Source organism: Petromyzon marinus, chromosome 47 (assembly GCF_048934315.1).
Source record: "Petromyzon marinus isolate PM22_M1 ecotype Great Lakes invasive population chromosome 47, UKy_Petmar_22M1.pri1.0, whole genome shotgun sequence".
Lineage (NCBI taxonomy): Eukaryota > Metazoa > Chordata > Hyperoartia > Petromyzontiformes > Petromyzontidae > Petromyzon > Petromyzon marinus.
The window spans coordinates 8576320-8596492 of record NC_133713.1 but is presented as its reverse complement, the minus strand read 5'-3'; the positions used below and the strand labels follow the sequence as shown (position 1 = coordinate 8596492).

At 57.6% G+C, this 20173-nt stretch overlaps 1 protein-coding gene across 8 annotated transcripts in view; it reads left to right on the top strand.

Annotated features, from left to right (window-relative positions):
* Positions 1-20173, top strand: part of GDPD5 (glycerophosphodiester phosphodiesterase domain containing 5) — a 78846-nt gene that overhangs the window by 49322 nt on the left and 9351 nt on the right. For 6 of the 8 annotated variants that reach the window (XM_032972046.2, XM_032972048.2, XM_032972047.2 and 3 more), the window contains 13 exons: positions 3937-4040; positions 6734-6827; positions 9597-9656; positions 10930-11028; positions 11463-11556; positions 11727-11872; positions 12568-12647; positions 13057-13294; positions 13669-13806; positions 15059-15219; positions 16708-16855; positions 17251-17333; positions 18374-18388. In XM_032972046.2, coding sequence (XP_032827937.2) covers positions 3937-4040; positions 6734-6827; positions 9597-9656; positions 10930-11028; positions 11463-11556; positions 11727-11872; positions 12568-12647; positions 13057-13294; positions 13669-13806; positions 15059-15219; positions 16708-16855; positions 17251-17333; positions 18374-18388 — 1460 coding nt within the window. The remainder of the gene's footprint in view (positions 1-3936; positions 4041-6733; positions 6828-9596; positions 9657-10929; positions 11029-11462; positions 11557-11726; positions 11873-12567; positions 12648-13056; positions 13295-13668; positions 13807-15058; positions 15220-16707; positions 16856-17250; positions 17334-18373; positions 18389-20173) is intronic. The other 2 variants (XM_076074371.1, XM_032972042.2) reach the window with 1 other exon arrangement.

Genomic DNA, 20173 nt, shown 5'->3' with positions numbered 1-20173 from the left:
GTCACGCGCGCACGCACACACGCACACACACACACACGCACACACGCACACACACACGCACACACGCACACACGCACACACACACGCACACACGCACACACACACGCACACACGCGCGGCAGCGTAGTTGTTAGCGCTACGCTGCGCCACGAACCCGAGTTCGAAGCCCGCGCACGGCCAACACCGGTGACGATTATCAGAACCGGTCCTGGGCCTCCCCTCAAATGAGTATCTGGTGCGATGTGTGAACATCGCTACTGGGGGAGACAAAGGCGGGCCCGGGCGTGGTGCTGGCCACCTCCACCCCCTCGTGTGCCGTGCCGGCCTTCATAGGTGCTCGCTAACAGCACTTGCCCCGACAGTCTGTTAAGGCTACACTGGGGCGGGAATATGCGTGCTTGTGAATATTTGCGTGCGTCTGTGTCTTGGTGTGAATTCACGTGATTGCCTTTTTGCGTGTGTTTGAATATACGTGCGTGTTTGCATTCTCGCGTATGTGCGAGTCTGTGTCTCTTGGAATATGTGTGTTTTTGTTTCCGCGTTAGCGCGAGTATCTCTAAGGTTCACGCGCGCGTCCATCTCGGTCAATCAACCCCCGGCACACCTGGGCTGCCTGTCCCGTGATCTCCTGCCAGCAGCGAGCCGTCGGCACTTCACGTGGCCTCACACCGCAGCGAGCGGCAACGTCGCCGCCACTTATCGGCGACTAGCGGCCGCCCGTTGTCGACCCCGCGGCCTGAGTTTTGTTTGCCGTCGGTAGTCTGGAGGAGAGCGGCACTCTTGAGAGAGCCCACGTGACGACTGTGGTAGTTGCTCCACAACCTTGGTTGATCGACGATACCCGTGCACGCACCGCTGCTTCGTGCATGCACACACGTTCAGACGCTCGTGTAAACCACAATCGCATCGTGACGACGACGACGACGACTTCCTCTTCATAGAGCTCCCTCCTTATGTACGCCAGGGCCACCTCCGTGCACTTTACACCTCGCGTCTCATCTCAACCCCATTGGAAAGGGAACCCGCCCAGCAGTGGCTGCCCCCTGTACGGCACAAGGCGGGGGGCGGGGGGGGGGGGGGCTGCATGTGGGCGTTGGCCTGGCTGGCAGTGGGGGGAGGGGGCTGCCCACGATCGCTGTGTGTGTGTGTGTGCGTAATCCCAATCGTGGTTTTTCGAATTTGGCAAATTTGCAATCGTCGTGTGAGACGGGCGAGGACGATGCACCAAGGCGGACGAACACGTGTGCGACAAAGGTTTTACAGTCACGAGACCCCAGTGCCGGTCGTCCTCGCAACAGCGGCGGCGGCGGCGGCGGCGGCTTGTGGCTGGGCCACCGAACAAAGACGGTGGCCAACGCGTCGCGCGGCGCTGTCACACGCGCTTCTGCGGCCGTCTGGAATGCTCCTCCTTCTGATATTCGGAAGTGCCTGGAGCTAGTGCACTTGTAAATCATGTAGATTGACGAACTAAATTTCTTTACGACTCCTTTGTGCGTTTAATTCCTTGTTCCCCCCCCCCCGCCCACCAAAACCTCCGATGAGCACGGTTGGCTACATACGGCGTGAAAGGAGTTTCAACGTACAGGACCAAGTTGACCCCGGCTCGGATTTGAACTCGCACGCTTCCTACGATCAGCCCGGGGTTCCACGCGGCGTGACACTCAACCATGACCCCCACCCCCCATTCGGCTCATCTGCTTTCCATCGCATTAGCCGGGAATGAGCGAGCCGTCCCAATCGTATTACGCAGATGAATACAGCCGCCAAGACTCGCTGGTGGAGCAGAGGGAGCAGGGGTGGTGGGTGGCTGGGGGTCAGGGTTCAGTGTCAGCAGGCAGAGGAGGCGGATTAAAACCGATTTGAACGCCGCCAGCCACGAACGGTGCCGGTCGCCTCCCCTGTCACTCTTCTGCCGCTACTGCTACCGTGGTTTCCGATCCGGTGAGCGTCGCTCGTTCGGGCGCTGGCTGCCTCCTCTGAACCGCCATCACAATGCACTCGCCAACTCGCCTTCTTACTCAACAACAACAACAACAACCGCTATTCGCCACTAAGTGGCGGTGACGTCACCACGACGCTCGCTCACACACACACTCATATACTCACCCACACACTCGCACACACCTAACCCCCCACCCACCCACACACGCACCCACCCAGCTGCGTGGCGGACAACCGTGTAAACGAGGACGCGACTGGCAGCTCAGTTTCCGAGGCCATCCGTCGATGCTGGGCGCGGATGACCGAAGCCACGGCCAGCCCGATAAACCGGCATTGGAGTCGTTGTCGTCGTCGTCATTCACGACAGAGCACCGTCGTCACAGCGACGCGATTGATCGCGTTTTGCAAAACAACACGCGACTGAATTGCCAACCGGCGCGGTTAGCCGTGACGACGTCATTGACTCCCCCGTCTCCAGTGGGAATGGGATGATGAACCCGAGCTAATTGGCTGCAACCTGGCCAAATTGATGGGTTGGATGGTGACGGGGGTGCCTTTGTTATACACGCACAGTTCACGCACGGTTCACACACGCAGGCTGCTGGGGGGGCGGCTCCCACATTTGTAGGAGTTCAACTAATAAGCAAGGACTCGAACTGCACTTGATCCATATTGCTTAGGTTCCTCACCCTCCTCAGGCACCGTTAGAAGTTAGGTCAAGTCGCTCGTTCACCGGCACCTTCGTTCTTGCGACATCATCATCAGCAGCAGCAGCGTCATCAGCAGTGTCATCATCAGCAGCAGTGTCATCAGCAGCAGCAGCATCATCATCAGCAGCAGCGTCAGCAGCAGCAACGTCATCATCCGTGGGAATATGTTTTTGAAGCCAAGGTTTGGACAATCGTGAGAAAGAAGATGTCCCGACAAATAAATCGGTTCTCAGCCGCTGGATCGGCGGCGGCGGCAATGTCTGATGTGTAGAAACATGGCCTGCAATGTCTGATGTGTAGAAACATGGCCTGCAATGTCTGATGTGTAGAAACATGGCCTGCAGTGTCTGATGTGTAGAAACATGGCCTGCAGTGTCTGATGTGTAGAAACATGGCCTGCAGTGTCTGATGTGTAGAAACATGGCCTGCAATGTCTGATGTGTAGAAACATGGCCTGCAGTGTCTGATGTGTAGAAACATGGCCTGCAGTGTCTGATGTGTAGAAACATGGCCTGCAGTGTCTGATGTGTAGAAACATGGCCTGCAATGTCTGATGTGTAGAAACATGGCCTGCAATGCTAACAACCCCGATCCTGGAGTCGAACCCAGCTCCCGCGAACCGCGAGGTCGGCGCGCGTTCAAAGCGTCCGTGCCGTCGAGCGATCGCGCGTGACGGGAGAACCGATCCCGAAGCGGTGGCCGCTCGCCGTGACAATGACGACGATGCCGGCGCGCTTTAATCCACACCACTCGTACATTCCCCGGAGCGCTAATCGCGATTACGGAGCCAACACAAATCCGTGCCGCGTTCGCGCGCGGTGGCTTCCGAGGGCTCCTCCCCCTCCCCTCCTCCCGCCGCTGCGGCGGATATTAAAACATTTAAATGCGGCGGAGAATCCGCGTGGAATTCGCGATGAATAGAAATTTGTGTAATTTCACAAAAAATGTGTTAATAGTCAAGAACTTTTGTGTTAGGGTTTTTTTTGTTTTCTGCGTGTGCGTGCAATGTGGATTAAGTCGGATCAGCCTTAACATTGCTGCAGAAGCGGTGGCTCGGTTGCTTTTGGCGGGTCTCCCCTAGGTGGACTCGGCCTCAAATGATTAACTGATGCGATGTCTGCACAACAATGTGTAAACATCGCCACCGTGGCGACAAAGGCGGCCGGGCGTGGTGCTGGCCACCCACTCCCCTCGTGTGCCGTGCCGGCCTTCGTAGGTGCTGCTCTGTTAACAGCGCTGTTAAGGTTACACGGGTGGGTTCTTCGTTTTTTTTTTGGTCTTGCAGTGGGAGAGGCTGTGGTTCCTGCTCGTCTTCCTGACCTGCGCTCTCTCCGCCATCTGGTTCTACTTCTGGTGTCAAGCCAGCAACGACTACAACGACTTTGAATGGTGAGCCTCTCGCTTAAACCTTGACTTAAAGCTTTCGTGACTGCACGAAATCATATTCTCTTTGGGGTCTTTCGGTAGTCACGTAGACAAGTTAAAAGAAAATAACGAAAAAAAAAACTACGACGTTTCGATCACAACACAAGCGATCGTCATCAGGAAGAAGAAAGAAAAAAAAAAGCCTCTCGCTTGCGCGACGCCGGGGTAGGGTCGACGCGACTTCTCGCCGCCACGATCGTTCGCACCGTGCAAAGGTCCGTGGCTTGGGCCGCCACCCCTAGAGCAGCGGTCAGCACGGTGGACTTGAAACCCAGAGGTCGCCGGTTCCACCCGACCGCTCCCGGGGCTAGGAGATGTTAACTGCCTCACCTGGTACGCAGGAGGTCGTGGGTTCGATCTTGACCCCTTGACGCCTGCTGTGTATTTAAAGTTTGCGTGTCTCTCTCATCACCATCATGGTGGCGAGATGTTAACTACGTGATGGCGTGGATTTTGTTTTTAACCGCGTCCTCCGATTTTTTTCCTCCACATTGGGAATCTGGCGTGCGTTTAAGGCTACTTGGCTGCTATGAATGTCCACACGATAAGCCACTTCGTTGAGCTATCATTTGTGGCCAGGTCGCTTCTGAAAAAAAAGAGCTTTGTAGCTCGCCTGAGCGGTTTAAGCGGGTATATGCCACAGTTCGTCTGTGATCACCAGGTCGGGTGTGGGTGGGGTAAATTGGGGGTACACCCCCCCCCCCAAACCTGCTAACGCTGGAACGCACGTACCCCCTCGAGCTCGCTCAGGTCGCGAGGCCTCTGCCGCCAGGGGCGTCGCTTGCGAGCAGCTGCCAGGGCATCGCCTTGGCATCGCCGTGGCAGCTCGTAAGCCGAGTCGGCGTTTTATATTTGTTGACGTACGCGTGGCGCCACAAAGGTGCCACTCAAAAGCGCCATCATCACATTGCAAGTCGAGTGCAGACGTAAGGTGAGAAAATTCGAAACAATGAGAAAAACAACAAACAGGCCAGTTGTAACGCGTGAACTTTCGCGACCAATTCTGGCTGTCGCCTGATGAGGCTGATTGTTGCGATTGCCGGCGAAACGTAACGGTACTCCAACACAACCGTTGTGCCGAACTAGTAACTAATTGTTTACGTGACAAAGCCTACGAATTGGCTGTGTCACGTGGTGGTGGGTTTAACGTCACGTTTATATTTACGCGCTCTAACAACAACAACAACAAAAAACCTCTTATGGAAGGGAATAAAAAAGGGCCTATGGTAATCGTATCGTCCGTTTTCGCAAATGGTCGTTTTGTCGTGCTTGCTGTACCTCTATAACTGCAATTCAATTTTGTAAATAAGTAAATAGCTATTGCCCGTTAAGTAATAGCTATTTACCCGTTAAGTGCTTTGCAAAATGTCATCCGGAGCTATTGCTGGCACGGTGGTTTTTTTATGACCTCGCCATTTCCTAAATACCACCGTACTCATTCAATGATCCATTATTGCATGACTGACGCCGCATGCCCGGTAAACATTGTAGCTTTGGCAGCGATTGAAGTGGCAGGCTTCTAAATGGACTCCACTGGCTTCCAGTTCTATAAAGCATAAACTATTTTTATTTAACCAGGTAAGGCCCACTGAACTATATACAGTAAAATCTTGGATTGCGAGAATAATTCGTTCCCGAAACGTGTTTGTAATCCAAAGCACTCGCATATTAAAGCACTCGTGTATCAGTTGTGATCACGTGACGCTCGGTAGACAAAGCGTATACGTACTACTCGTATTGCAAGACCCTCGCTCGTTTATCTAATTAATATTTATTTCACATTTTTGCTCGTTTTGCCAATCACTCGCAGACCAAGTTACTCGCAATCCAAGGTTTTACTGCAGCTCTTTCTCAGAAGCGACATGCCTATCGCAAATGATATCTCAACAAAAAGTGGCTCATCACGTGGAAATGTATAGCAGCCAAATACTCTAAATGCACGTTGATTCTAAATGTGGAGGGAAAAACCAGAGGACCCGAGGGAAAAATCCACGCGTCCACGGGGGGAACGTGCAAACTCCAAATATAGAGGCAACAGAGTCGGGATCGAACCCGCGACCACCCGTATACTTCGCTAGGAATTTGGGAATTTTGCCGCTGGGATTGGCCGCCCTGACCACACCTTCATGCGCTGTACCGGCCTGGATTTAGCAGCACGCGAAGATGTGCATCGCGTGTTCAAAAAGCTCCCCAGCCTTGTCCAGACCGCGAGCTCAAGATAACTGAATGCACTGTCTCTTGCGATTCGGTTTCCCTTTGGTCGCCGACGGAGTTTTTAGTACGTATCTATATTTAACTTTTGTTTGCACCGTGCGTAGCCAACCGTGCTACAACAAACTAAGCACAAAAAAGCTGTTCTAAAGAAATGAGTTTGTCAATCTAGATTGTTTGCAAGTGCGCAGCTCCAGTGGTGTCCTAATATCGGAAGGAAAGAGCGTTCCAGACGGGCACGCGCGATGCGGTGACCGTCTGTTGTTCGATGGCCAGCCAAACGGGCCCCGCTGCGAGGATGACCGACCGGATTTCGCGTGATGATGGTTTACGCTTCTTCGGCGAGCAGACATTGACGTGCACGCACAGACGCACGCCCATCGACACTTCGCACAAAGCTGGGGGCAATGGAGCGCGCGCGCTGCTGCTGCTGTCGTTCCGCCCAGGTTTATCTACTCGAAGCTCGGCTACTGGTACAGCTGGTCTGTGCCGATGTTCGTCATCGCCATCGCGCTCCTCACTTACCTCGTCATGCTGCTGGTGAGCCCTCCCCCCCCCCCCCCCACCCCCCGCGTCCACGGCCTCGTTGCAGCGCGACGCGCGCAACGACGCCGGTGTCCGTTTGGTCGTGCGGTGCTGAAACCAAAGTTGGGACTGAGGTTCGTGGGGGGAAGAGTGAACGCGGGAAGCCGCCAACGGTGACGGTGGGCAGCACGTGCGCGGCTGGGACTCGCGATCCAGAGCTCGCCGGTTTCGACTCCATCCGCCGGCACGGCGATTGGAGCGGGGGGACGGATCCACGCGCGTCACTGCGGACCCGTCGCCACGGAGTTTCCCTGTCCCCTTCGTCGCTGCGTCGCTCTTGAAGTTCATCGCCTTGGAGCCGGCGGTCCGCCTTGACGGAGCGCTCCCTGGGTTCGCGCCGACGACAACCAACGTCCCGGGCGACACGGCGTCTCCGTCCGTACATTTTGAGCACGGAGAATATCGAGCTTCAGTTTCATGATTTCGTTTGCCACTGCTCGGCGGTCTTTACGTGTGGGATGTTCGTCAGGCCCGTGCCTGGACGGGTCTTCGCGAATTAGTGTTCGTTGCTGCAGCCGTGAAGGCTGAATGAGAGGTTTGGCGATCGTCACGTGTGCGTGCGCGCGTTCCTACGTGCGGAGCGGCAGCGTGCAAGCGGTCAGCGCGCTGCGCTACGAACCTGGCGACCCGAGTTCGATTCCCGCTCGCAGCCAACACCAGTCGAGATTTTGTGAACCAGTCCCGGGCCTCCTCTAGGTCTACTCGGCCACAAGTGAGTACCTGGTGCCGTGTGTAAAAACATCGCCACTGGGGAGACAAAGGCGGCCGGGCGTGGTGCTGGCCACCCCCACCCGCTTCGTGCGCCGTGCCGGCCTTCGTAGGCGCTCGCCAGCGGCACTTGCCCCCACAGTCTGTGAAGGCTACACAAGGGGGATCTTCGCTGTCGTCTGCGCGAGGGAGTCGTAGTGCAGGGGTTTGCCGCACGTCGCAACAAACCCCGAATTGGATTCCTGCTCATGGCCTACATCGGCGACGGCGATTGCCTGAACCAGTCCTGGGCCTCTGCGGCGTGTAGACATCGGCACTGGTGAGACAAAGGCGGCCGGGTGTGGTTCTGGCCACGTCCCCAGCCCCCTCCGTGCGTCAACGTGGCCTCGACTGAGTTGCTCGCTGGCAGAACGACCGGCATCGCCACGCACGGCGCCGGCTTTGTGTATGGCCGCGTGCGTGTCCCTTTGTGTCACTCGCGTTTTTATGGGAGCAGCGTTCGATGTCTGCAGGTGTTCGTCGTGAAACCCACTTGACGTTGATGTCTTTTATTCATTTTTATGATCGTGGTGTGGGGGGAGGGGGGGGTGTGAATTTTTTGTTTTCCTTTGAAAGAATACGAATAGATTTTACCCTTTCTGCGAATGAAACAGGAGGCGTGTTAAGATGTTCAAACACCGAATGGGTACCTTTTGCAAGGGATCAAGTCTGCATTATCCACACGCGGTGCTTGTGGTGAGCATGCAAACACAAACACGCTCCGATAATTCATGCATCGTCTTGCGTAGGCCAATCAGTTTCAAAGACGATGCACATACCATCAGAGCCATGTTTGTTTGCAAGACTGTGTGTGGTTAATGCGAACTCGTTTGAACATCTTAACACAACTCCTGTTTTTTTTTTGCCAGGAAGGGTGAACCGGATATTCTTATTTTTTTTTCAGACATCCCGCTGGTCCGACCGCACGAGAACCCACGGAATGAATCGTGCTCGTTTGTGGCTTCTGGGAAATTAAAAAAACCCGCAAACGCCCCACCCCCCCCCCCCCAATCGCGTTGTTAGATCATTGACTTGTTGACTTGTTGACTTGTTCATCAGCGGCGCAGGCCCACGCGCCTCCTGCGTTGCGTTAATGAACGCAGTCAATTTGCCGGAGCGTGTTATCAGACTGCTCGTCGTATTGATTCCAGACTAATGACTGATTGAGGGCCGTGTGTGTGTAGGCGTTAATGAGGCGCTGGCTTTTAGAGTCTTTGTCTTGTAGGGCAGCGGTAGTGGAGAGGTTTGGCGCGCTGCGCTACGAACCCGGCAACCCGAGTTCGATTCACGGTCACGGCCAACACCGGTGACGATTATCTGAACCGGTCCTGGGCCCTAGGTCAACTTGGCCACAAACGATTGCCCGGTGCGGTGTGTAAACGTCGCCACGGTGGAGGCAAAGGCGGCTGAGCGTGGTTGCTAGCCACCCACCCCCTCGTGTGCCATTCCGGCCCTTCATAGGTGCTCGTTAACAGCACTTGCCCCTACAGTCTGAAGGCTACACGGTGGGGGGGGGGGGGGCGGTCTTTGTTCGCATGTGTGTGTTTTGTTTGGGATGCTATACATGGCACAGTAGGGGGGGGGGGGACAGCTGCTGCATCTGCCGGTCATCTCAGTCGGTCATCCCATGGCACCACCTGGTTCTGTCCCGTGACCTCCTGGCGGCGAGCCTCCGACACATCACGTGGTAGCCTCGGCTGTCGGTGTCGGTCCGGCCACGCTGGCGGAGCCCGGCCTGTGTTTGCGTGCCCCCACGTGCTTCACGTGCGTGCACGGCGGTGTCCACGTGTGCTCACCTGCCTGCGTTCGTCTCTGTGCATGTGTCCCGTATGCCCGCGCGAACACACCGGGGCAGGCGGTGCCCCGGCGTCGCCGCTCGTTCCGGTGCCACCCGCGAGCCCCCAGCGTGTTGTTTCGCCGCGGCATCGTTGCGCGAGCGTAATCTTCCGTTCCCTCTCTCTGCCCGCCGCCCGACAGGTGCTGGCGCTGTGCCACGTCTCCGTGGGCCTGCAGATGTACATGCACTGGACGCACAAGGTGAATGGGCGGCCGCGCCGGTCCGGTCGCTCGCAGTATCTAACTTCCCCCCCACCCCCGCCCTGCACCGCCCGCCCGCCCGCCCGCCCGCCCGGGCATTTGCTAGGCGCGAAAACGTAAATTAGATTTTTATTGCTTACTTTTCATTTATTTTCTTCCCCCAAGTTCGATGCACGTTCAGATGTTAGTTGTCGCGTCACGTGATGAAGAACCCCTTCGGATCTCCCGCGTCGCGTTTAGGGAAGGGCCCCAAGAAAGCGGATGTCACAGAGCTTCTTCTGAGGTCCCTTGAAGTGGGCTTCTGGTCTACGTGCTGCGTGGGGGGTAGCAGCACTTAAAAAAAAAATACCATCTCTATTCCCCACCATAACCCCCAACCGCGGGCGCCACGGTTACGAGATGTTAACTCCCTCGCCTGGTACGCAGGAGGTCGTGGATTCGATCCCGACCCCGACGCCTGTATTGTTGGAGTTTGCGTGTCTCTCTCCCTCCCCCGTGGTGGCGTGGATTTTTCTCTGGGTCCCCTCCCGTTTTTCACACCACATTTAGAATCAACATCGCGCGTTGAGAGTTTGGCTGCTGCTGTAAATTTTCCACGCGTTGGAGTTTGCGTGTCTCCCTCCCTCCCCGTGGTGCTGTACATTTTCCACCCGATAAGCCACTTCGTTGAGCTGTCATTTGTGGCCAGGTCGCTTCTGAAATAGAGCTACTCAGCTCGGTGGTCCATGCCGGGTAAAATAGCAGAAGTGTTTAGTTTTCGTGGGGTCGGCTCTTAGAGCCACGGGGACCTCTAGCGGTCACTCGGCAGAAGTTCCACATCGGTTTCCTGCCGTCACCCAAACGTGCGGACGACGCTCAAGCGTGCCTGCGAACTCCGGCAATCCCGGTCGTCGCGTCTTTCTCTGGAGGGGTCAACGGTAAAGGCGCAGCCCCCGCAAGCGCTCGCACGTGCCACTCACCTGCCCCCCCTCCCCCCTCCCCCGCGATAGCCGCCCCCTTGCTTTAGAGGGCAATTTGGCGGACTCGTAAACGCTGGCCGGGCTTCCCGTAGGACGAGTCACCCACCACGCCTCACCCCAGCGTGCGCGCGGCACGCATACACCAGTCACTCTGGTGAACCCGTGGTCGCTGCTGTTGCTGCTGCTACTGCTGCTGTTGTTTTTTTAAACCGATCGTCAAACTCCGTTGCTTATGCCAGGCGGCGAGCGACGTTCACCGGCGAGTTGGCGGTCACCGTCCCCCCCCCCCCCCCCCACCGTTCTCCCACCTGCAGGTCGGCGTGTGCACGTCGCTCGTCTTCCTCGTCGCGCTGATCGTCGCCGCGTACGAGCTGTGGCGCGACGAGTGGAGCACCTTCGTCTACTCGTTCCAGGTAACGCCCCCCCGCCCCCAACGCCCCCCAACGCCCCCAACGCCCCCAACGCCCCCAACGCCCCCAGCGCCCCACCCCCAGCTGCATCGTCACGACGCGCGGCGGCCTCGTTCGGTCGCGAGCTGACTACAGGTGAGTGGTGAGGCGAGTTGACGACTGGTGAGTGGTGAGGCGAGTTGACGACTGGCGAGGCGAGTTGGTGAATGGTGAGGGTCAGCTGAGTCCATGACTGGTGAGAGTGGCATTAGTCAGGTGGGTCGATTGACGGCTTGTCATTGGACGAATGTCTGACGTGGGTGGAGGCGAGGGTCGGGCGGGGATCGCATCACGCCGACCGGCACTCGTCTTCGGCGTCGGGCGGAATGGGCGCGTGTGGAGGAGTGCTGACGTTCCGGGCAACGGGCCTTGTCTGTTTGTGCGCGTGCCCGGCGCAGTCGACGGCGCCGTTCCTGCATATCGGTGCGGTGGTGGGACTCACCCTCGTGGCGTGGCTCGTCGCGGGGCAGTTCGCCCGCACCGACCGACTCGGTGAGGAGCCCGTGCACGCGCCACCAGCGCCCCCTCTGCGTTTGCGAGCGAGCATCGCGCGTGCGAGCGAGCATCGCGCGCGCGAGCGAGCATCGTGTGAGCGAGCATCGCGCGCGCGAGCGAGCATCGCGCGTGCCGGCGCTCTCTCACGCGTGGTCGTGCGTGCGCAGCCCTGCAGGTGTCGATCGTGCTCGTGTACCTGGCCGCGCTGCTCACGCTCTACCTGCTGCCCCTGCTCGTGCGCTCGCCCTGCATCGTGGAGGAGAGGGATCTCCCGGCGCGACCGAAACTCTTCGGACACCGCGGGGCGCCCATGGTAACCGCGAGCTCCGTAGCGGCCGGCAACCGTCATGGCCGCGTGCAGTGGCGCCGTGGTTGTTGCGCACGAACCCGGCGACCCCCCCCCCCCCCCGCCCCCCCCCCCCCCCCCAAGTTCGATTCCTGCTTGCCGCCAAAGTCGGCGACGAATATTTGAACCGGTTGTGAGCGTCCCCTAGGTCGCCTCGGCCTTAAATGAGTACCCAGTGCGGTGTCTGAACGAGATGACGGTTGCCCGGCGTGGCGCCGGCACCCCCCCCCCCCACCCGCTCGTGTGCCGCGCCGGCGTTTTATGCCCAACGTGTTCGTGTTTTTATGCTTGGGCGCGTGTGCCGGTATGCGTGTTCGTGAGCACGTGCGCGTGTTGCCGCTTGGTGGGGAGTGGTGGCGCAGCGGTTAGCGCTACGCTGCGCAACGAACCCAACGACCAGAGTTCGATTCCCGCTCTCGGCCAACAACGGGCGACTTTTATTTGAACCGGTGCTGGGCCTCCCCTAAGTCGACTCAGCCTCAAATGAGTACCTGGTGCGGTGTGTAAACATCGCCACTCGGGAGACAAAGGCGGCCGGGCGTGGTGTTAGCCACCAACCCCCTCGTGTGCCCTTGCCGGCCTTCATAGGTGCTCGCTTAACAGCACTTGCCCCAACAGTCTGTTAAAGGCTACACGGGGGATATTTGTCTTTGTTGTTGCAGCTTGCCCCAGAGAACACGATCATGTCATTCGAGCGAGCGACAGAATGCACCGAGGGACTGGAGACAGACGTGATGCTCAGGTGGGTTAGCACCGCCGCTGTTGCTGCTGCTGCTGACACTGACACTGAGGAATGGAATAGATGATTGTTTGCTTGTGTTGCTACGATGGTTGGCGGCTGATGATGACGATGACGACAATGAACGTGACAACGATGGTCTTGTCATCAATTGTGGTGAAGACCACGGTGACAACTGTGACGGTGACAGCAGTGATGACGGTGACGACGACGACGATGATGACAATGACGTTAACGACAACGATTACCACGTTGATGACGAACGATGTTTGACGACAATAAGCGTGACGACAACGATGACGATTACGATGACGATTACGACGACGACGACTCTCTGCCCCTCGTGCCAACGACTGCACCTCCCCCCCCTCCCTCCCCCCCCCACCCCGTCCCGCTCCCCCATCCCACACAGCCTGGACGGCGTTCCGTTCCTGATGCACGACGCCGACCTGCGGCGCACGACGGACGCGCTGCACGTGTTCGGGGAGCCGCGCGCCTCCGCGCACCCCTCCCGCTTCAACATGTCGGAGCTGCGCTCGCTCAACGCGGGCTCCTGGTTCCTGCGCAGCGACCCCTTCGGCACCGCGGCGTCGCTGTCGCCCCAAGACCGCGCCCTCGCCAGCAACCAGAGTGTCGGCGAGCTGTCCGAGGTCTCCGTTGGGTTTTAACCGGCGCATCTGTCGAATTCTCGGCCAGGCGCGAAACCTGAACTTTTGTTTCTACCCCTGTCCGCCGTGGAGCGACGCGGCAAAACGCGGAGCGATGAGCTGCGGCCGAGCGAGGCCTTCCACCTGCTGGCTCGGAGCTGCCGACGGAGAGGCTCGCTCCGCCCGCCGCCCCGCGCCGGTCTGGGCGGCCAGGAGCTTGACCCGTCTGCGCTGTTGCCGCGGCCGCTCGGCACGTGCGTGTTCACGTGCGTGTTCACGTGCGTGTTCACGTGCGTGTTCACGTGCGTGTTCACGTGCGTGATCACGTGCGTGTTCACGTGCGTGTCCGTGTGTGTGTGCGCTCTTGCGTGTGTCAGGTGCTGCACATTGCAGCGCAGCGCAACAAGTCGGTGATCTTTGACCTGCGCCGGCCGCCCTGGGACCACCCGTACGCGGACACGTGGCTCGAAACGACGGTGCAGGCCGTGCTGGGGTCGCGCATCCCCCACCGCCTGGTACCGACACTCCCGCCCCTCCCAGGCATTCGCCCGCCCGCTCACCCGCTCGCTCGCCCGCTCGCTCACCCGCTCGCTCGCCCGCTCGCTCACCCGCTCGTTCGCCCGCTCGCTCACCCGCTCGCTCACCCGCTCGCTCACCCGCTCGTTCGCCTGCTCGCTCACCCGCTCGCTCGCCCGCTCGCTCACCCGCCCGCTCGCCCGATCGCTCGCCCGCTCGCTCGCCCGCTCGCTCACCCGCTCATCCACTTGTTTACTTGCTCACCTACTCACTCGCTCATTCAATGACCTCCCTACTCAATCACTAAATCACTCGACTTACGCGCTCGCTTGCTCACTTCCCTCACTCGCTCGCCAACCTTCATCGCTTCATCTCCGCGGTCGTCTTCCTCCTGCATCATTTCTCCTTTGGCTGCCAATCCATCGGCAGTCTTATCCATTGACCATCGTCCACCCGGTACAAGGCCACGTATGTTTATTCGCAGTCCGCGTCGTGTCTCTGAACCTGCGGTTGTTTCCCCGGTTCTTCGCGCGTCACTCCCCCACCACGGCGCACCTCTCCGCGCTTCTTGGCGCACTTTCCAGCGTCCCCTTCCATTCACCTTTGTCATTGTTCCACGGTTATGCTCCATAAGTCACGGCAGTTTCCGATTGGTAATAATTATAACACTTACGCGCCCTGTGAAAATGTCGACAGCTCCTAAACTAAACAAAAAACTTGCGTATAAAACTAAACGATTGTTGTCTTGCCAGGTCAGGCCCACTGACCTCTTTCAGAAGCGACCTGGCCACAAATGATAAATCGACGAAGCGGCTTATCACGTGGACATTCATAGCAGCCAAATACTCGGAGCGCGCGTTGACTCTAAATTTAGAGGCAAAACCCAGACGACCGGGAGAAAAATCCATGCGACCACGGGGAGAACACGCAAACTCCAAACGTACAGCAGGCGTCCGGGTCGGGATCGAACCCACGACCTCCTCCTGCGTACCAGGCGAGGTAGTTAACATCTCTCCCCCCCCAGTGGTGCCACGTGACTCTCCGACTCGACATCTGTGAATGAGATCTTTGCAGCCCATCGGATTCCTCCAGTAGAGATAAATATTCTGTCAGGGTCACCGGTTGACCCCCCTCGGCCCTCACCGGTAACCTCGGAAGGGGGCGGCAGGGGGAGAGAAACGAGACGGCCGTCGAAAGCGTGTCGTCCGCCCCTCGCTCGCCCTCCGCCCCGTCACCCCGGCCCCCTCGCAGATGATGTGGCTTCCGGACGAGAAACGGGACTTGGTGGCCTTCGACCTGGCGCCCGGGTTCCGCCAGACGACGGGCGTCAAGAAGGAGCTGAGCTACCTCCACGCCCACCGCATCGTGACCCTCAACCTCCACTACAGTGGCATCAGCCAGCCCGAAATAAGGTGGGGGGGGGTGGGGGGCGTGAGGATGGGAGGGTCCGTCGCCGTCTCTGCTCCGTGTTCAGGGGGGGGGGGCGGGGGGGCACGGCCTCCCCCGGCCCCGGCACGAAGAGGCTGGCGGGTGCTCAGCCAGCAGGAGGAAGTGTCTCAGTCTCCACGCGACGTTTGGGGCGACGTTCGGGCAACGTTGGGGCGACGTTCGGGGCGACGTTGGGGCGACGTTGGCGCGACGTTTGGGGCGACGTTGGGGCGACTGTCGCAGCCGCAGTTTCCGTTTCGGGTTAATTTTCTGGGACCTTTTTGCCAGGATCGAAGTATAAAAAAAATAATATTTTATAGTTACCTTTTGATTCTGTGCAAGAGGTATCTAGTTGGTGTTTGAACATCTTAACACCTATTTTATTACCAGGAAGGGTAAAAAAAAACATTAACTTTTTTCATAGCGGCTCATTTTGCTCAACCAACCAGGCGAGGAGAGCGAGAGAGAGCGAGAGAGAGAGCGAGAGAGAGAGCGAGAGAGAGAGCGAGAGAGAGAGCGAGAGAGAGAGCGAGAGAGAGAGCGAGCGAGAGAGAGAGCGAGAGAGAGAGCGAGCGAGAGAGAGAGCGAGAGAGAGCGAGAGAGAGAGCGAGAGAGTGAGCGAGAGAGAGAGCGAGAGAGAGAGCGCGAGAGAGAGCGAGAGAGAGAGCGAGAGAGAGAGCGAGCGAGAGAGCGAGCGAGAGAGAGAGCGAGAGAGAGAGCGAGCGAGAGAGAGAGCGAGAGAGAGAGCGAGAGAGAGCGAGCGAGAGAGAGCGAGAGAGAGAGAGCGAGCGAGAGAGAGAGCGAGAGAGAGAGCGAGAGAGAGCGAGAGAGAGAGCGAGAGAGAGAGCGAGAGAGAGAGCGAGAGAGAGAGCGAGCGAGAGAGCGAGCGAGAGAGAGAGCGAGAGAGAGAGCGAGCGAGAGAGAGAGCGAGAGAGAGAGCGAGAGGGAGAGCGAGCGAGAGAGAGAGCGAGCGAGAGAGAGAGCGAGAGAGAGAGCGAGAGAGAGCGAGAGAGAGAGCGAGAGAGAGAGCGAGCGAGAGAGCGAGCGAGAGAGAGAGCGAGAGAGAGAGCGAGAGAGAGAGCGAGAGAGAGCGAGCGAGAGAGAGCGAGAGAGAGAGAGCGAGCGAGAGAGAGAGCGAGAGAGAGAGCGAGAGAGAGCGAGAGAGAGAGCGAGAGAGAGAGCGAGAGAGAGAGCGAGAGAGAGAGCGAGCGAGAGAGCGAGCGAGAGAGAGAGCGAGAGAGAGAGCGAGAGGGAGAGCGAGCGAGAGAGAGAGCGAGCGAGAGAGAGAGCGAGAGAGAGAGCGAGAGAGAGCGAGAGAGAGAGCGAGAGAGAGAGCGAGAGAGAGAGCGAGAGAGAGAGCGAGAGAGAGAGCGAGAGAGAGCGACCAGGATAGTGGAGCCTCACAATCCACAATGAGCGACGTCCGTCCGCTGTTGTTAATCGGATCGCCGTGTGCCGTTTGCGCAACGCAGCAACTACTCGGAGCACAACGTGACGACGAACCTGTACGTGGTGAACTCTGCGTGGATCTACTCGATGGCGTGGTGCGCGGGCGCCCACTCCGTCACCACCAATGACTGCGGCTCGCTGGCACGCCTGCCCCAGCCCGTGTGGCGCTTGGTAAACGCTCTCTTTCGCTCGCTCGCTCGCTGTGTCTCTCCCTCTCTCTCTCTCTCTCGCTCTCTTGCTCTCTCTCTCTCTCTCTTTGATCCCTCTCTCGCTCTGTCTCGCTCCTCTCTCTGTCTCTCACTCTCTTGATCTCTCTCTCTTGCTCTGTCTCTGTCTCGCTCTCTCGATCTCTCATCATCTCTCTCGCTCTCTCTCCCGCTCTCGTTCACGCTCCCTCTCCCCTGTTAACGATGTGCATGACCAGGATGTCGTGGCCGGGGTGGCTCAGAGGTTCAGGGACGCTGGGAGATGCAATTTTCATGAACTTCACCACTATATATATAAAAAACGAAAGGTTTGTATTTATGCCCCCCCCCCCCCCCCCCGCCGCCCTGTGTCTGTCCCAGAATCCTGGAGACTACAGGCTCATGTGGATCACGACCGACGTCATCTCAGCCACGCTGGTCATAGCCATATTCATCGTGCAGAGGTTGGTGTCTCGCGCGTGCCACCGTGCAGATAGCGTGTGGGTGCATTGTAGTCGGGGAAAGGAGGAAATAAAAATTGGCGTCAGATAATCGCAACCGCCACCGGGCAATTAGGGGCCGCGCCGATGATCAACGTCGCCAATGGGGATGAATTCTACCGCCTCCCCACTCCCCTCCCACCCGCTGATTCGTGGTTGTCGTCACCGTCGTCCGTCAAGCGAGCGATGACCCCCCGATTCCGTGGCGTGCTCCGTCCAAAATATCGAAATTTTTCTCTCTCGGATCGACCGACCTTTTCATTGGGCGTGCGCGTGTGACGCTCCTCGATGAATATCGCTCCTCGCGGGAGAGCACGAAGCACGCTGCGTCAAACGGCACGCGCGCGGATTTATTCCCGTGCCGCAAATGATTTCCTGACGGTTTAAGCGCTCCGTAGGCTGATGGAACGAACGAGGCGGACTGAACGAGACGGACTGAACGAGACGTACAGCACAAAACGAGAGATGCACGCTGCCGGAATGAGCCAAGAAAATAATCATTTACATTTCTAAAGAGCGTTGGCCCCCCTCCCCCCGCGACCGGCGGCAATTCCTCACCCGCCCTGCCGACGGGGCAGCAGGGCGGGGGGGGGAGTCGCCGGAGCCGGGGGGGCGGGGGGGTGAGCAGAGGTCGTTCATTCACCACGACGGCGCCTCGCTCGCCCCCGCCCAGGCACCAGCGCGGGCACGGGGAGCTGCCGAGTTCATCCACGCCGTTAGCGAGCGCCTGCCAAGGGTGCGGAGTGGAGGGGGGTTGTGGGCGGCCCGTGATCGTTGCCGCGTGGCGTCAGACCTTGCTTGCACGTCCACTGTTGCGTTCATTTCGAATGCCTTTTCCTTTCGTCATTTGTTTGTAACATCTTTCATTCTCGCTGTCTCTTCCCGCCTTTGTCTCTCTCTCTGTCTCCGTCTCTTTCTCTACCTCTCTCTGTCTCTCTTTACCTCCCCCCCCCCCCCCTCCCACCAAACTCTCGTGTCGACTTTCCGCTTGCCGCTCTTGAAAGCTATCATTTGATAAGGTAAACCGGCGAAGACTCCGCGCGTCGCGCATCTGCACGCCCGGCTCCGTTGTCGTCATCGTCGTTGGTTTTGCTTCGTTTGTGTCATGCGTATGAAGTCGACTCCGCGTTACCCGCGCGCGGTTTATCTGATTTGCGGGTTAGCCGCGCGCTCGAGATTTTTGAACGCGAACTAATAACCCGTGGAATTTTTTTTCCCCCGCCTTAAGCCCAAACTAATAATCTAAAAACGGCTGTGCATTCTTTTTCTTCGAAATGTTCGCTGCAAGCCCCCGTGCTTAAACCAAACAACGAAAATGTTCTCCGGTTAATCCGAAAGCCGCACGCGATCGCCTCCACGGCTACGGTGGCAGGAGTTTGCGTATCGTCGCAGCAAGTTGGTGGCGTTCGATCGATGTTGACTGGCGCGCGGCTCTGCCGTCATCCACCGAGTGGGGGGGGGGGGGCCGAGTCTTCTGCGCGGGGGCTGCAAAGTATTATCGCCGAGCACGCCCTTCGGTCGGTCGGTCGGTCGTCGGCATTCGTTGCAGATCGACAGAGCAACAATCGAAAGCGCCAGTTGTGCTTTAGTGATCTAGCCGATCGTTTACTTTGCGAGTTGTAAATTGACGGAACACTTTTTGGAATTATCCGCGATTCGGAATGATCCCGCGGCCTTCCTGCACCGTCGTCAGCGCGGATAATCGAGAGTCTAGCTGTATTTATTTATATATGTATGTTTATATATGTGAACATATATAAACAATCAAGTTGTGGAACGTGCGCTACTGGGAGCCAGGGAGTACTGCTGCACGGCTTCTCACCGGCGCCTCTGTACAAAGAGCGGCAGTTGTTTTTTTTTTAAGCTGTACGTAAAAAAAATGTTATCGGAAAGAGTTGAGTAGTGTTTTATCTTGAAGCCTGCCGTGTGGTTTGTGTTTTGAATTGCCCTGTGGACACGGCTGACATCCGGCGCCGATGTCGCGGTCACAGATTCTCAGCACGCTTCAGAACATGGCACTACTGTGTGTGTGTGTGCTATTTTTTACGTGGCTTTCATATGAACGTTGTTAATGAATGATACGTTTTTTGTCATATCTGATAACGCATGCAGCATGCAACAGTCTTAATGGAAATATGTTCAGTTGCAATATGTTCAGTTTTTATTTGCGTGTTCACTGGAAGACTGATTTTTATTTCTGCTTGCAAGAGTTACAATAACTTATTTTTAATGAACACGATTATTTTTGAAGCAGTAAAGGCGCAGCGCCCGCAAATTACTCGCTCACCCCACTGCTGATGCAAGGGGGCCTCCGGGGGGGCGGGGGGGGGGGACCTTTATAGAGAGCCCCTCTACAGGGGCATTTGGCCTACTCTTCCACACTGGCAATATGTCTTCGATGAGGTGGGAGGTTACTCATCTTTTACTCCACCAGACGTGACCTGCCGATCGACTTAACCCGATTGGTTGGTGGACCCATGTGCAGTGTAGTACAACTGCGAGGGGGGGGTTGGCAGAGGCGATGGGATTTGAGAAACCCCCCGTGTTGTTCCTACTGCCACGGCAGGAGATTTAGTTGCGACAGTGACCTCTTGGTTGTTCCGTTGACCATGACACCACTCTGTCAGCACTCCGCCACCACCGCCCCCCCCCAACCCCCCTATTATTTGAGGGCTATTTCAATAATGAAACATTGGGGATTTTTATTGTACCAAATTAATCACAATTATAACGTAATAAACATCGGTCAATCTGCAGCTGAGCGAAGGCCACGCCATGCCGTTTAGGATATGTGTGTGGGGGGG